This window comes from Podarcis erhardii (assembly GCF_964252035.2).
Source record: "Podarcis erhardii genome assembly, chromosome: 9".
Lineage (NCBI taxonomy): Eukaryota > Metazoa > Chordata > Lepidosauria > Squamata > Lacertidae > Podarcis > Podarcis erhardii.
The window spans coordinates 33,670,900-33,684,400 of record NC_138512.1 but is presented as its reverse complement, the minus strand read 5'-3'; the positions used below and the strand labels follow the sequence as shown (position 1 = coordinate 33,684,400).

Sequence of the window (13,501 nt, the reverse complement as noted above, 5' to 3'; positions counted from 1 at the left end):
ACCTTCTGAAAATCTGCATGGGGAATTAGGGGCTCCATATTTGCTAGGCAAAGTCCAAATCTACATTCATAAGATTTATTCATTTTATTTAAAAGCATTTCTAGACAGCTTAATATTGTAAAACCCCCAAGGGGTATACAAATATGAGAGTCTAGTGTAAGCGTATTTCCAATCAGTGTCACTCAGCTAACAGTGAAAAATTTCCATTGGCAGAATGAGAACGAAAGCAATTTTTCAGCATTTCCCCCTGTAGCCTCCTTGTGACATCTCTAAATCTGCTCCAGAGAGACCTCTAACTCTCTAGAGCCAATTTAGCAGGGTGCTGCTTTGGGAAGAGAGAATTGCTGAAAATTGCTTCCTCTCCTTTCCAGCTCATGGGAGCCTCCTATCAGCTAAGCATGAATACATCCCCATAGTCAGCCTTTCATGATGGGAGTTTCAGCAACATACAACTCCTTTCTTCTCCTTCTACCATCACTTCATACCATAGCTGATGAGTGCTGTTGGGATTCAGACCAGTAGCCCTGACCTCTGTGATTCATTCAACTCATTACTGGTATTGAAGGCCAGTGTTTGGAATGCTGATGTTTAAATCAGAAGACATGTGAGCAAATCTGGCTTCTGATGAACAATGCCATTTTCCCCTTTTGGCCCTAACATTTGCTCACAGTTCCATGTTGTCTGACCAATCCAAAACGTATTGTAAACCGCTAAGAGGCTTTATTACAGTCAAGGGAAATGTTGTTGTCCGACTCTTCGTGACCCCATGGACCAGAGCACGCCATATATTAGTTTTGTTAAACACAGTAAAAATGTTACGATTATTGGTGCTCAGCAAATTTTAGTTCCTTCCAGTTGCACAACTTACTGTTTCCAAATCAAGAAAGCAACATTGGACCCACTTACCTGCAGATGTAAGCAATACCTCAATCACTGATAAGCCTGACCACATGACAGAGCATTGTGATGGACCTTGTGTATCCTTAGGTCATGCTGGGACTTACTTCTGAGCAGACAATGTACTGTGCTTGTCTGTAAAAGTCTCTTGCCTTCAGTATACTTCTAAAAAGCAAAAGACAAGTATATTGAATAATTGTAATATTGCTTCTGAGCAGTATCATTTTTAACATGTCAGTTATTACTTTAGCGTTTCAGCAGTTACTGGTATAAAATATATAGTGGTTTTTAATGTTATATTTTTTTTCCTATTAGTTGTTCAGAATTAATGAAGCCAACCAGCTCATGCAGTATGACCAGTGCTTGAGTAAAGGACCTGATGGCACCAAAGTTATGATTACACACTGCAATCTAAATGAATACAAGGAGTGGCAGTACTTCAAGGTATCTAATCAGTGATATGAATTTTCATCTTCTCTTGTGAGTGATCTGTGTACTGAAGAATCTTAATTACTTTTGTTGCTTTCAATGATGGAGAAATAAGATTTGGGGATATCTGGCAAAGTTTTTCTTTCAAAAGTATCCAGCTCAAGCAACAGTGCAAAGTTTATTTTATTGTAAACATAGGAGCCATATTGGAGGACACAAAAGATGGAAACTTAAGTGCACAGATGAGATAATATATCTTACCTCTTTGTTGGGACGTTCTCATATTCTCTTCTACCAGAAAACCAATACATCGAGATAGACTAGCCAGGGAGTCTATACAGAACTTACCGTATTTTTCGCACCATAGGGCGCACCGGACCATAGGGCGCACCCAGTTTTTAGGGGGGGAAATCAAGAAAAAAAATATTTCCCCCCCCCCAGCCCCAAAGAGCAGCGTACAGGCTGCACGCAACCTCTCCTTGCTGGAGAGGTTGTGCGCAGCTATGGAAGAAGGCAAGGCAGCGAGCGGGATGGATCCCGCTCGCTGCTTTGGCTTCCCCTTTAGCCCCGTGCAGCCTCTCCTTGCCGGGAGACGCTGCGCAGGGCTAAAGAAGCCATAGCCCCGTGCAGCCTCTCCCTGCCGGAGGGGTTGCGCGCGGCTATGGCAGAAGCCTGCATTCGCTCCATAGGACGCACACACATTTCCCCTAAATTTTTGGAGGGGAAAAACTGCGTCCAATAGAGCGAAAAATACGGTAATTGACCTCTAGCAATTAATGAACAGAATCTCTCTGAGCACGATCAGGTGGATTTCCTTCCCAGCTGAATGAAAACAGCTCTTCCACCCTCACCTCAGGTTGGGAGTCAAGATTCACACTGTCTCAGCTATGAGTTTAGTTTCCAGAGAGACTTGATCCTTAATATATAGAAGGATGGGGGTAAGGGAAAGCATGTTAATAGGGTCTGGGCAGGGGGAGAATGAAGGGGCACAAGAAAAAGAAAAATTGCTAAACTGCAATACAGAGGGGGCGTTAAAATGATAGTAGGTAAGAGTGATTGATATATTGTCTGAGACATGACTGGGGCAGGGGAGCAAAGAAGGGTACAGGAAAGAATATTGGAGTAACTGATGGCCTACAGTACATAGGGGAAAGGTACCAGGAAAAGAGAATGTTGATGTTCTCTCCCCACCACCACCACCTTCCCTTTGTAAATACATTTCGTAACATCTAATAAAAGGTAAAGGGACCCCTGACCATTAGGTCCAGTCGTGGATGACTCTGGGGTTGCAGTGCTCATCTCGCTTTATTGGCCCAGGGAGCCGGTGTACAGCTTCCGGGTCATGTGGCCAGCATGACTAAGCCACTTCTGGCGAACCAGAGCAGTGCACGGAAACACCGTTTACCTTCCCACCGGAGCGTACCTATTTATCTACTTGCACTTCGTGCTTTTGAACTGCTAGGTGGGCAGAAGCAGGGACCGAACAATGGGAACTCACCCTGTTGCGGGGATTCGAACAGCCGACCTTCTGATCGGCAAGCCCAAGGCTCTGTGGTCGAATTATGTGGAATTTGAGGGGATGGGAGAGATCACCAGCCCATGCCTTTTGAGCAGTTGATAGCCGTGACCTATCCCAGACGCTGTGGCTTCAGAAACTCTTGTGACCCTTCCTCTCTCCCCCTGCTCAGAAATTTAAACCCTTAGTTATATATGAGCAAGGTTACCACAGATACCCTAATCATCTAATGCGTTGATATCTGCATTATCTGAAACCCTTTATATTATTCAGATAATGCAGATATCAATGCATTAGATGATTAGGGTATCTGTGGTAACTTTGTTCATATATAAATAAATAAAATGTATTAATCATTTTCAAGGCAAACCATATAGCCACTGATAAGAACGGTAGTTTCAGTAGGACTTGGACAACTTTTAAGAATTGGCAGATTGTTCTTGGGAAGTAACAGCTTTTTGCTTGCTTCTTGTTTTGCAGAATCTACATAGATTTACCCATATCCCTTCAGGAAAATGTTTGGACCGTTCAGAAGTTCTACACCAAGTGTTTATTTCAGAGTGCGACTCAAATAAAGCAACACAAAAATGGGAAATGAACAATATACTTAATGTGTAGACAAAATAAGCCCAGACCTACCTATGACAAGTTGAATTCATATAGGACTGAAGATAGCCTGAAAACTGCTGCAACTATTAACTTCGTACAGCTGCGAGCCTGGAACCTCTTGATCTAGATGAAGGACGTAGATGGACAGTGATAGATTTATCAACTTGCAGTTGATGTTTACAAAAACTGCTCTTACCTTAAACTTTAATAGATGTTTACATCTCTCTCTTTTTTGTTTCGTTTTTAGGATGTTTTTGTTTTATGGTGCATTAGTTAATAACTGAATGTGCTTTTGGCTTTGTTTCTCTTTTACTAGGAGCAAAGCTAAAAACTTGGATCTGAAGTAGCGGGAAGTTGTTTGCACTCATGCAAAGGGTGCTTTCTACACCATCTTCTGGTGACAGCCTCCACCCCAAAAGCCCCTCCTGGTGGCTGGAGGAACTTCTGGAATGGCTTTTTGAGTGGCATAAAGGGCTGCGAATTGGCAGCTTTCCATGTGTGCATAAGTGCCATCCACTTGCACACAGGCAGGGGGATTGGATCCAAGCATGTTGTTGTCTTCTTTGGGATTACACTCAGGGGTCTGCAGGCAGTTTTTATTTTTTTAAACACTCACACTTGAAAAAGGTTGGAGTAACCAGACTTTGCTATAACGTGGTGATTATCAATCAACCTGTTGTATGTTGTTTTGATTTTACATCTTACCAAGCACTGCCACAGGTTTTTTTAGCCAGGGTGGCCTTCTTTCACAGTCATGCTGCTTTTTTGAAAGGTGAATTTTCAATGTATTTAGTGCCTCTTTAATTTTTCCTCTGTAGTTCACAAGAAGAAGAAAAATCATCATAGAACAAGTTAGTCGAAGTGTCTCCTTTGATATTGCCAAATTTACAATAATGCTCCTTATTTCATATGGTTAAGGGCAACAAATTGAGACACAAGTCATAACAGGGATACTGTGAGAGGAACCTGAAATAGTGATGCTAAAGCTTCACTGGAACCTTTGGAAAGAAGGTTGTAGTTAATATATACTTAGTAGCACTTAAATCCATGAGCCACTTGTGTAAAATAGCATTGAAGCAGCTTACATCTTCTGTGTTACAGTATATAGCTGAAACTGAAATTTAGCACTAAGTGATGCATTCAGTGGAAGTGAGCACTCCAAATTGCAACTAAAAAAATTCAAGCACTAACTTCCCTGCTGTATCATGCCTTACGAAACTTCTGTATATGTCAAAATTGAAATATGTGTACATCTGCACAATGTAGAACAGTAAAATTGATCCAATTCACTTTCCTTGTGATAAATGGGAATCTCAGAAGAACTGGATTAAAAAAAATCAAAATTATTTTACAAGCACTCTGCATGTAAAGGGATATTGTCAACTAGCTAAAGATCCATATATAGATTAGAAATGAGCAAATGGGAATTGAAGGTGAATTCAAAGGCTCTCTTCCTTCCTCCAAAGAATTAGAATGTTTAAACCTCAGGATCGTGTTATGACTCCAAATTATACAATGACGCCATGGCATGAACAGAAAATGGAAAATAAAGATACTGAAAAGATTAAAACTAAGGGAGTTTCTAAAAACATTTGTGCTGAATATTACCCTAAACATGGCGGGCGGGGGGGGAGAGATAATAAATGATACCTGCTTCAATATTTAATCCAATTCAAAGGCAGAGATACTAAGAGGTTTGGTATTCGTTTCTGGCCCCTGCTGTAGTTATGCACACCTGAATTCTACTGAAATCATCTAGGTTCGTATGCATGTGACTCTGCAGGATTTTTAGCTCAAAATTAAACTCGGTGATTTGATTAAATTCCCATAGTATTAACTCCTTGATCTTCACTCAAGCAACTCCTAAAAGTGAGCAATGGAGATGGTTCAGTTACAAGGCCAAATCTTAGTTTAGGTGTAGCTTAGTTTTGTGTTATAACATTTAGTGAACCCAAAATTCTGGCCTTAACAAAGGCCTGCTACATATAGTTTGGAATCTTTAATTATTTCTTTGGTGTTTATCTTTTGGGCCTCCTCTGAAAGGTGTGAATAATTAAATTAGAAAATGGAGGAAGAAATAAAAAGGATAATAAGGGTGTGGGTACATTTTATTGTTTGTATGTATGAAAACAGATTTTCATTTTCTTTGTTGGACAGAGGTTAATTTAATCACATTACTATGCATAAATGAAAGATTGCACATCGATTGTGCAGGCGTGTGTGTGTGTATCAAATGGGTATTGTGTGCAATTACATTAAAATCCAATACTGTATGTGAATATGGATCTGTATTTTTAAACTCCAAATCTTACAAAACAACATAAGCTGTTACTCCTAATGACTTTTCCTACTGTAACCTGCTTTTTGAAAAGTAGATCCCATATCCTTGCTTTGTAAGTTGATCACTATGCATTTCTACACATTTTATAAATTTGATTTATGCAGATTTTGATACACTGTATGTTTCTGTAAAGACTGTATAAATCTTCAAAAGTTTTAATAGGGATGAAACTTGGGTATCTTGTGTATATCTTAATTCTGGGTTGCTTGTTTTTTAGGTGAAGAAAATAAATTTTAACTTGTGGGTTTATTATATATTTGCACCAAAAACTTATTTTTCTAATCATGTTCCTATTGAATCAAAATGCCTTTAGAGTGTACGTATGTAGTGCATACATAATTGTTAAATATAATCCTTTCATTTTTCTTGCTTGTTCCCTAACATAAGTAAGCAATCCTTACTCTCAGCTAGAAGAGCAGTGAGACTAACAAAGCCAGAACTACAGCAGCACCTGCAGGTCTGCTTTTTGTGCCGAGTGTGGCAGGCTGGGAAGTAATACAGTGGTGCCCGGCAAGACGAATGCCTCGCAAGACGAAAAACTCGCTAGACGAAAGTTTTCCGTCTTTTGAGGTGCTTCGCAAGACGAATTTCCCTATGGGCTTGCTTCGCAAGACGAAACGTCTTGCGAGTTCTTTCCCTTTTTTCCCCTTTTTCTAAGCCGCTAATAGCCGCTAATAGCGCTAATCCGCTAATAGCCGTGCTTCGCAAGACGAAAAAACCACAAGACGAAGGGACTCGCAGAACGGATTAATTTCGCCTTGCGAGGCACCACTGTAAAGAAGTTGGGTTCCTGCGTGCCAGCTTCAGTAGAGCAGTCCTGATAGGCCATACCTGAATCAGATTAGCATCCAGTGGATCCTTGAATGGTCCAATTCCATACACAAAATGCCCCATTCCAGGGCTTTCCACTGGTGGGAATACCATTGTTAGTAGCTTCTACCCACCTGTCTTTGATAGGTACAGTGGTGGCCTCAAAGCCTAGATGAGCTCAACAGAATTAGGCAGCGAGATACTACCGCCACTTTCTAACCCCTTATGCTACTACAAATCAGGGGTTAGGATTGCTCTGCTTATCTTGTAGGCAATAGATAATACCGCATATTGGTCCACCTTATAGGCTAAAGTACAGTTAGCTGCATGAGGAAATTCCTGGAAAAAAGGATGCTGCAATGAAGATGTTGACCTACAAAAGCATATAGCATGATTTCTCTTAAGTGATGTGGCAAGGTTTATGGTGCCATTCTTCTGCCAACCTAGCAGTTCCAAAGCATACCAGTGTCATGAGGCAACTTGCCAACTTTTAGGATGCACACTTCCTCTTCCAAAATTTAAGGTATGAAGGCACAGTAACACTGCAAGTCCAGCAGGTCAGATCAGATATCCTTGAGCAGCTATGCTGTGCACAAGATTTGATGCAAGTTGTAAAATCCTGTAGAATGACAGATTTAAATTGTATGTGGGGATCACATTTTTGAGTGCTCTAGTTGACACATCACTCTCAACAAGTAGTAGCTAGCAGAGCAGGAAACTAGTTCTTTTGTTCTGAACTTTCAATAAAGCATCGAAGTATGGCACACCTTCACCTATAATCTCAAATTCAATCTTGCCACCTCATACAGCTTTGTGCAAAGAGCAGATCTTATGTAAGAGTGTATGCTGAAGATCACTTAAATGCTATGGCGTGACACCATTGAACTTTTGAAGTGGCATGTAAAACAGCCAAGGCCTAGAGAAAATATTGCCAGCACTATTCACTGCCAGAACCTTTAATGGATGCTTTGTATCTACTGTGTCAATGCAGTAACGAGGGCCCAGGCTCTGTATTGAGGACCTACAGAATACAAGGTCTAGCTACTACAAAACAATATTCTTAAGTTAAAACTAGGAAAAGTTTCCAAGACATGAACCAGTAACTTTGCATCATTAGCAAGCTATGAAAATGTATTAATGTAGTAGTCTTGAAGGCAATAAATCAGCCAAATAGTTACATTTTTCATTTAAAAGATCTGATGTAAACATCAGTGCCAACTAGTTTTGCACAGGGACAGGAAACCTTTTCAACTGTCCCATCCCTTTTGTAGGCAACCTTATAGGGGCTGCATGTTTGGCTGAAGGAAAGTGAGTTTTGTACAGAAACTCCTTACTTCCCAGCCACTAGAGTGTCTCCGAGCAAACTAAGTATTACTGCAGTTCAGGATCCCTGTTCACTGACTGATTCCAGTCATGCAGAAGCACTCAAGGAGGGCATGGAGCAGATAACAAAGCAGCATGACTTGGAATCCGGAGACCCTTTAAATCCCAGGCCTGAAGTTCCCCAATCCTAGTCTAGAATCATGTAGTCTTTACACCACTACCTATGAAAGCTTGTATACAAGCAAGAATGCAGTAATGGCTGTACTGCACTATATTGAGGGGTCCCCTAGCCACAATGAGCTAGTTTTAATCTCCAACATCCCCCCCAAAGCTTCTGGCAAAAAAATAATTTTTGGAAGACTAATCATGCAATACAGTATTTCTGGACAACTTTGTCAAAAGGAAGGCCATGCATCTGATTTATAGGAATTAAGTGTTTCCTTATACAACTATGGACCTGACACACAAGCAATATTTGTAACTTAAAATGGGAAGCCGCCAACACAAAACTCAGTGCAGCATATATCCAAGCACATTTTCAAAAAGGTGCACTTAATGCTAGCCCCCATTAAGCCTGTAGTATGAAGGGAGAAGCTTAAGTGGCTATTCCTTACCTTTTACATGTGCCACACTAACCTCAAATCAAGCAACATCCAAAACCAACCCATGGCTGTATCATGCCATTGCTGCACAATAAATCAACTCATCTCTAATGTGGCCAAATTTGACATTTTAATTTTCTCCTACAGACTTTTTAGGTCTGAACTTACACAAGATTTTTCATACTACAAGCCCCACTTCAGAGTACCACTTTAAGAGGCATGTGATACACAGTCCTAGTTACGCAGAGGAACATTTGCAATGCTGTACAACTGGGAGTGGGGAACCTCTGGCCCTCCACTTGTTCCTGAATAACTACCATCAGCATAGGCAGGGAAGGGAATTGCTGTTGAACATATGAAGGGCCACAGGTTGCCCACTTCTGCTTTATGTGAAAGTTGCTTGTAATTACTCCAGTCTCAAAAGTTGCAACATGAATTAAGTCTAACATGGCTTCTCTAAGTCAGCCTTCTCCAACCTCATGCCTTATTAATGTTCTGGACAAATGTCCTTAAATCCAGAAAGAGTAAACTGTCAAGGAAAATGAGTTGCAGCTCAAAAATTTTTGAGCGTACCAATTGAGAGAAGGCTGTTTTAAGGTTACCTTACCCTTCATGACATTACCACAGGCATATACTATAATTTCCAACTGTTTAAGCAAATTAACACTACAGTATAGTAACAAGAATAATGTACATCATTTTATTACAAAATTGTTAAAAAAGTAATACAATGCAATAGTATGCAAGACAAGGTTGACTACCAATTTTACTACCATTTTTTTTAACTCTGCTCAAAATCAAGCTGTCACTGAATCCAAAGAACCATTAAATATGCCTGAACATTTGACAATATCAGCTTTTAAAAATCTAACAGTAGTGGCATTCAGCTACTACTTACATTAGAATACAGGTCTCCCTACACTCACATTACCTATACACAATTCTGTACAGTTTTTATACTGAAGCTAACAATGAGCTGCACTCGACTTCACATTCTTAGCAAAATCATTGACTTTTGAGCACAAAATCTTTACAGCAGCTTTATAACTTCACTCTTCGTCTTCGTCTTCCTCCTCCTCCTCATCTTCCTCCTCTTCTTCGTCTTCTTCCTCATCATCATCTTCTTCAGGTTCTACTTTCTTCTTGGAGCCTGCTGGCCTACCTGGACCTTTCTTTCCTGCATCACCCTTCCCCTTGGCACGATATGCTGCAACATCCTGCAACAGCAATGCAAAATTTAGTTTGAAAAAACACATATTCAGAAAGATAAATTGGGATTTCTTCCCATTTGTTCTTTGGGTTGCTTCCCGACACTTTCACAGCATCTATCACTCTCCCCATGGCAATCATCCGTGCTGCCATGTCCCTTAACAACAACATATAATGTAAGACTATGAACCTTAAAAACAGCAAGCGATGCTACTGACTTTTGCTTTTTACTGAAACCAGTTACTTTTGCATAGTTTTCCGCCAAGGGAGCTGTTCCTTAGGTGGTCTTCTAGTAGTGTTCTCAGGGTCAGTACCATTTAGACTCACCAGTAGAAACTGTACCCTCAGGCTATTTCCTAGGTCATTACTGTACCAACATTAACTTTTGCCAAATAATCAACACTAATTTTCAGTTGGCAATTCAAGGTTCCAAATAGTAAAACCATAATGCACATGATTAACAGAAAACTAAAAGGAACACATTACCTTCTCATACTTCTCCTTTAGTTTTGCTGCCTTCTGCTCAAAGGGCTGTTTGTCTTTTGCTGTTTGCTCAGACCACATTTCGCCTAGTTTCTTTGCTGTATCACCAATAGACAAACCTGGGTGGTCGCTCTTTATCTTTGGGCGATGCTCAGAACAAAACAGGAAGAAAGCAGATCTACAAGATGAACAAGGACACTGTCAGACAACTTGGCATGATTTCAGATTAAGGGGATGATAGAAACGTTCCACTCATTTTGAAATTAACTTACATGCAGACCAAAAAATCATATCTTTGATAAACTTACGGTGGTCTTTTGGGGGCGTTGGGGTCCTTCTTCTTCTTCTTCTCCCCTTTAGGAGGAATATAACTTTTCATCTCCCTATCATAGCGAACTTTGTCACCCTTTGCCATGTCTTCAAACTTGCCCTTTTCTTTTGCTGACATTGTCTGTAGGGAGGGGGAAAATGGGTGTTAAAACCACATATATTTAAGGTTTGGGGGCCTTGGCAACAACCATCCACTAAATACTGAGAGCAACATGTCCACATATTATGTACGTTAAGAAAAACTGCAACAATATACTGGAAGTCAACAATAAGGCAGGCACCATATCCAAACAAGCCAATTTGTTTTTTCCACTATGCTACTTCCTATTTTTCCAAATTTACTTTAAAGCCTTTTGTTTAGCTAGACACTAGAAAGGAAAAAAATTAATTCCTGCCAAACAATGGTTGTAAGAATGAGTTGGGTCTTACAGAATTCTCATACAACCCATGAGCACAAGCATTTATTAGAAGTCCAAGAATGGGCAAAATAATATTCTGTTCCTCCCACAGACCATACAGAAGACATTCCTTTTCCAATACCCCAGAAACTGCCTGAAACAAATATACACATATCTAACATTTATTAATATTTCTTGCTGATTTAAAGTGGGGAAGGCTTAAGTAAAACTACACTGCCAAACCTACAGTTGGTATGTGAACCTCCTCATAACATATTCCAGTTCCTTTTAATTGTAGTTTAATGAGAATGTGAAGGAGGCACGGGCAAGAAGGTGCAAACATTAAGACATTCCAGTAGATGGCCATTTTCAATCTGCTTAACTTTAGCAAATTTGCTTTTGTAAGCTATCCTGGCAATCTGCAAGTTTTTCCCAAAGAGCTGAGGAGTTCAAAGAGTATTATGGAAATACTCAGAACATCCAATAGTTTTCTGTAATGTACTGTAATGAAAAGTGAAGCATTTTAACATGGGGAGTAGGAAACACAATTTGGCAAACGCGGTTTGGAAGTAGCTTAAAAATGCACAGCAGCCTTTATTGTTGCAACATTTCAAAGAACTCTCCTTACAAATTTACGGGCGGGGTTTCACCATGCCTTTTTAAAAACATGCCAACAGCCTAGCAAACTTTGAACTTGCTCTATTCCTTCAATCCCCGTTTCCAAACCCAGCCGCTCCTGCCACTTCGCACTGCTGGAAACTGCGGCCGCCGAAAAAAGCTCGGCAAGGGGGTGGAGGAGTAAAGGAAGCTGTTTATCAGGCGGGCCCGCTGGCAGGCCCGACTCCAGCTCCGTTCCCGCCTTTTAAGTCCTTGGGCGGGCGGGCGGGCGGGCGCGAGCAACTGCAACGCGCGCCAAGGCCGCTGGGAGGGGGAGGGGGGAGCTTGCTGGGAGGCGGCGCCTAGCCGAGCAACGCCAGGCGAGAGGCGGGCGGGCCCTAGCTGGGCCTGGCCGAGCCGCTTCTTGCTTACCCGCCATTTCTCGGAGCATTTCTTGGAGAAGTCGGAAAAGTTGACCGAAGTGTCCGGGTGCTTCTTCTTATGCTCCTCGCGGCACGTTTGCACGAAATAAGCGTACGAGGACATCTTGCCCCGGGGCTTGTTCGGGTCGCCTTTGCCCATGGCTGCGGCAACGGTCCCTGATCGGTGGGGAAAACTGGGGGGGGGGAGAGGAAAAGAGGGGAGGAAAAATGAACGAGTAAGCAACGAGGAAAAGAGGCAGCGACCGCTTACAATGAGGTTCGCATTCCGGGCCTTCCTCGCCTCGCGCGCCCCCCCCCCCCACGGCCTGTGGCGACACTTTCCCGCCCAAACTACTTCGCCCCCCACCCCGCGCCTCACCACCAACCGCTCTTTCGAGGCTTCTTCACGGGCCTCGGAGAGGCTAGAAATTCATTCCTCCCCTCGCGCAAACTCTTTCCTGCCCGAAAAAAAACCCGGACGCCTTCGCCCCACGGCTCCCGAGTCGCGTCAGCCCCAAACAGCCCAGTCACCGTTTCTCAGCCGCGCCCCAGAGCTCAAGCCGCCCCAGCCCCGCTTTTCTAAGAAAGGGTGGGGGTAAAAATTACACGTTTGTGGTACTTAGCCCCTCGCCTGGTGGAGCGGAGGAAGAGAAGCAGCGGCCGTTGGCGACGTCGAGAGAGGGGGGTCAAGGAAAACGCACGGATCACCTTCCTTCGCCGCAGTCGAATGGGTCGTTTCCAACGCACTTGATAGCCTCTTGTTTTCCACAGCCCTACCCGCCACAGCAACTTTACCCGCAAAGCTCGCGGCGGGGCCCGCCCCTTCAGCTCTCCGGTTGGCTGCCCGGCTGGTTTGAACCTCGTCAAGCCTCGCCCCCGCGCCTTTCGGAGCAGGCGATTGGCTGAGGGCTCATGCGACGCCGCCAGCAGAAGTCGCTGTGTTCGGTCGAGAAAGGGGGCGGGAAGAAAAGAGGGCGGGGGGAGGGGATTGCTTGCGCTTCATACCCGTTGAAACCGGTTAGGGAGTGTGGAGAGAGAGGGATTAAGAGCGCGCCTCGGATTGGAGGGCTGGTAGGGCTGGAGGGAAAAACCCGCAGAAACCCCTGCCATTGGCCAAGGCATAAACCAGGAGTTGCTATTGGTCCGAGGGAGGTGAAATCGCGTGGTTTAAAAATACAAAGGAGGAGGGGGAAGGGAAAAGAAGTGAGAAAAACAAGAAGAGCTCCATAGAAATGGGGGGGGGAGGGGGGAAACATCTGCGGGTGGCAACAGTTTTACTGTGTTTGAGAGGGAAGGAAAACAGCTCGGGCGGGAGCGTATATGAGTTTGTGCTTTGCTCCTTGTTGTAAAGCTGTTGGAAGCTGCACTAGCCTCTGGCTTTAAAGAGAGGGCTGCACAACATTTGCCCTTTAAAGCGGGCGGGCGGGCGGGCGGGGGCGGGGAGAGAAGTCTTGTCCTCAGTTGTCCATTCAGTCCGACTTCGAGGGACCTTGGACGCCCAAGTAACCGTGCCCAGGCTCGCCGGCCGCCTTTAT

The 13,501-nt window shown here is 43.0% G+C and overlaps 2 protein-coding genes across 6 annotated transcripts in view; one reads left to right on the top strand and one right to left on the bottom strand.

Annotated features, from left to right (window-relative positions):
- Positions 1-6,046, top strand: part of GALNT7 (polypeptide N-acetylgalactosaminyltransferase 7) — a 44,693-nt gene extending 38,647 nt beyond the window's left edge. For all 4 annotated transcript variants that reach the window (XM_081875332.1, XM_081875333.1, XM_081875335.1 and 1 more), the window contains 2 exons: positions 1,213-1,341; positions 3,323-6,046. In XM_081875332.1, the coding sequence (XP_081731458.1) occupies positions 1,213-1,341; positions 3,323-3,460 (267 nt within the window). In that variant the 3' untranslated portion in view covers positions 3,461-6,046. The remainder of the gene's footprint in view (positions 1-1,212; positions 1,342-3,322) is intronic.
- A 2,589-nt stretch (positions 6,047-8,635) lies between these two features.
- HMGB2 (high mobility group box 2) lies at positions 8,636-12,750 on the bottom strand. Of its 2 annotated transcripts, none has more exons than XM_081875502.1 (5): positions 12,573-12,750; positions 11,977-12,160; positions 10,528-10,670; positions 10,223-10,397; positions 8,636-9,744 (listed from the first exon to the last, which is right to left on the bottom strand). In XM_081875502.1, the coding sequence occupies exons 2-5, from the start codon at positions 12,124-12,126 to the stop codon at positions 9,577-9,579; spliced, it is 636 nt and encodes a 211-aa protein (XP_081731628.1). In that variant the 5' UTR covers positions 12,127-12,160; positions 12,573-12,750; the 3' UTR covers positions 8,636-9,576. The 2 variants fall into 2 exon arrangements, with proteins under 2 accessions (XP_081731628.1, XP_081731629.1); XM_081875503.1 differs by having other exon boundaries at positions 12,675-12,693.
- Positions 12,751-13,501: the final 751 nt, after the last annotated feature.

Excerpts from the sequence above, each read along its gene's own strand:
- HMGB2 (XM_081875502.1), bottom strand. The coding sequence starts at position 12,126 with ATGGGCAAAGGCGACCCGAACAAGCCCCGGGGCAAGATGTCCTCGTAC. Across the intron at positions 10,671-11,976 it reads AATGCTCCGAGAAATGGCGG|ACAATGTCAGCAAAAGAAAA; the intron begins GTAAGCAAGAAG and ends CCCTCCCTACAG. Across the intron at positions 10,398-10,527 it reads AACGCCCCCAAAAGACCACC|ATCTGCTTTCTTCCTGTTTT; the intron begins GTAAGTTTATCA and ends TTCATCTTGTAG.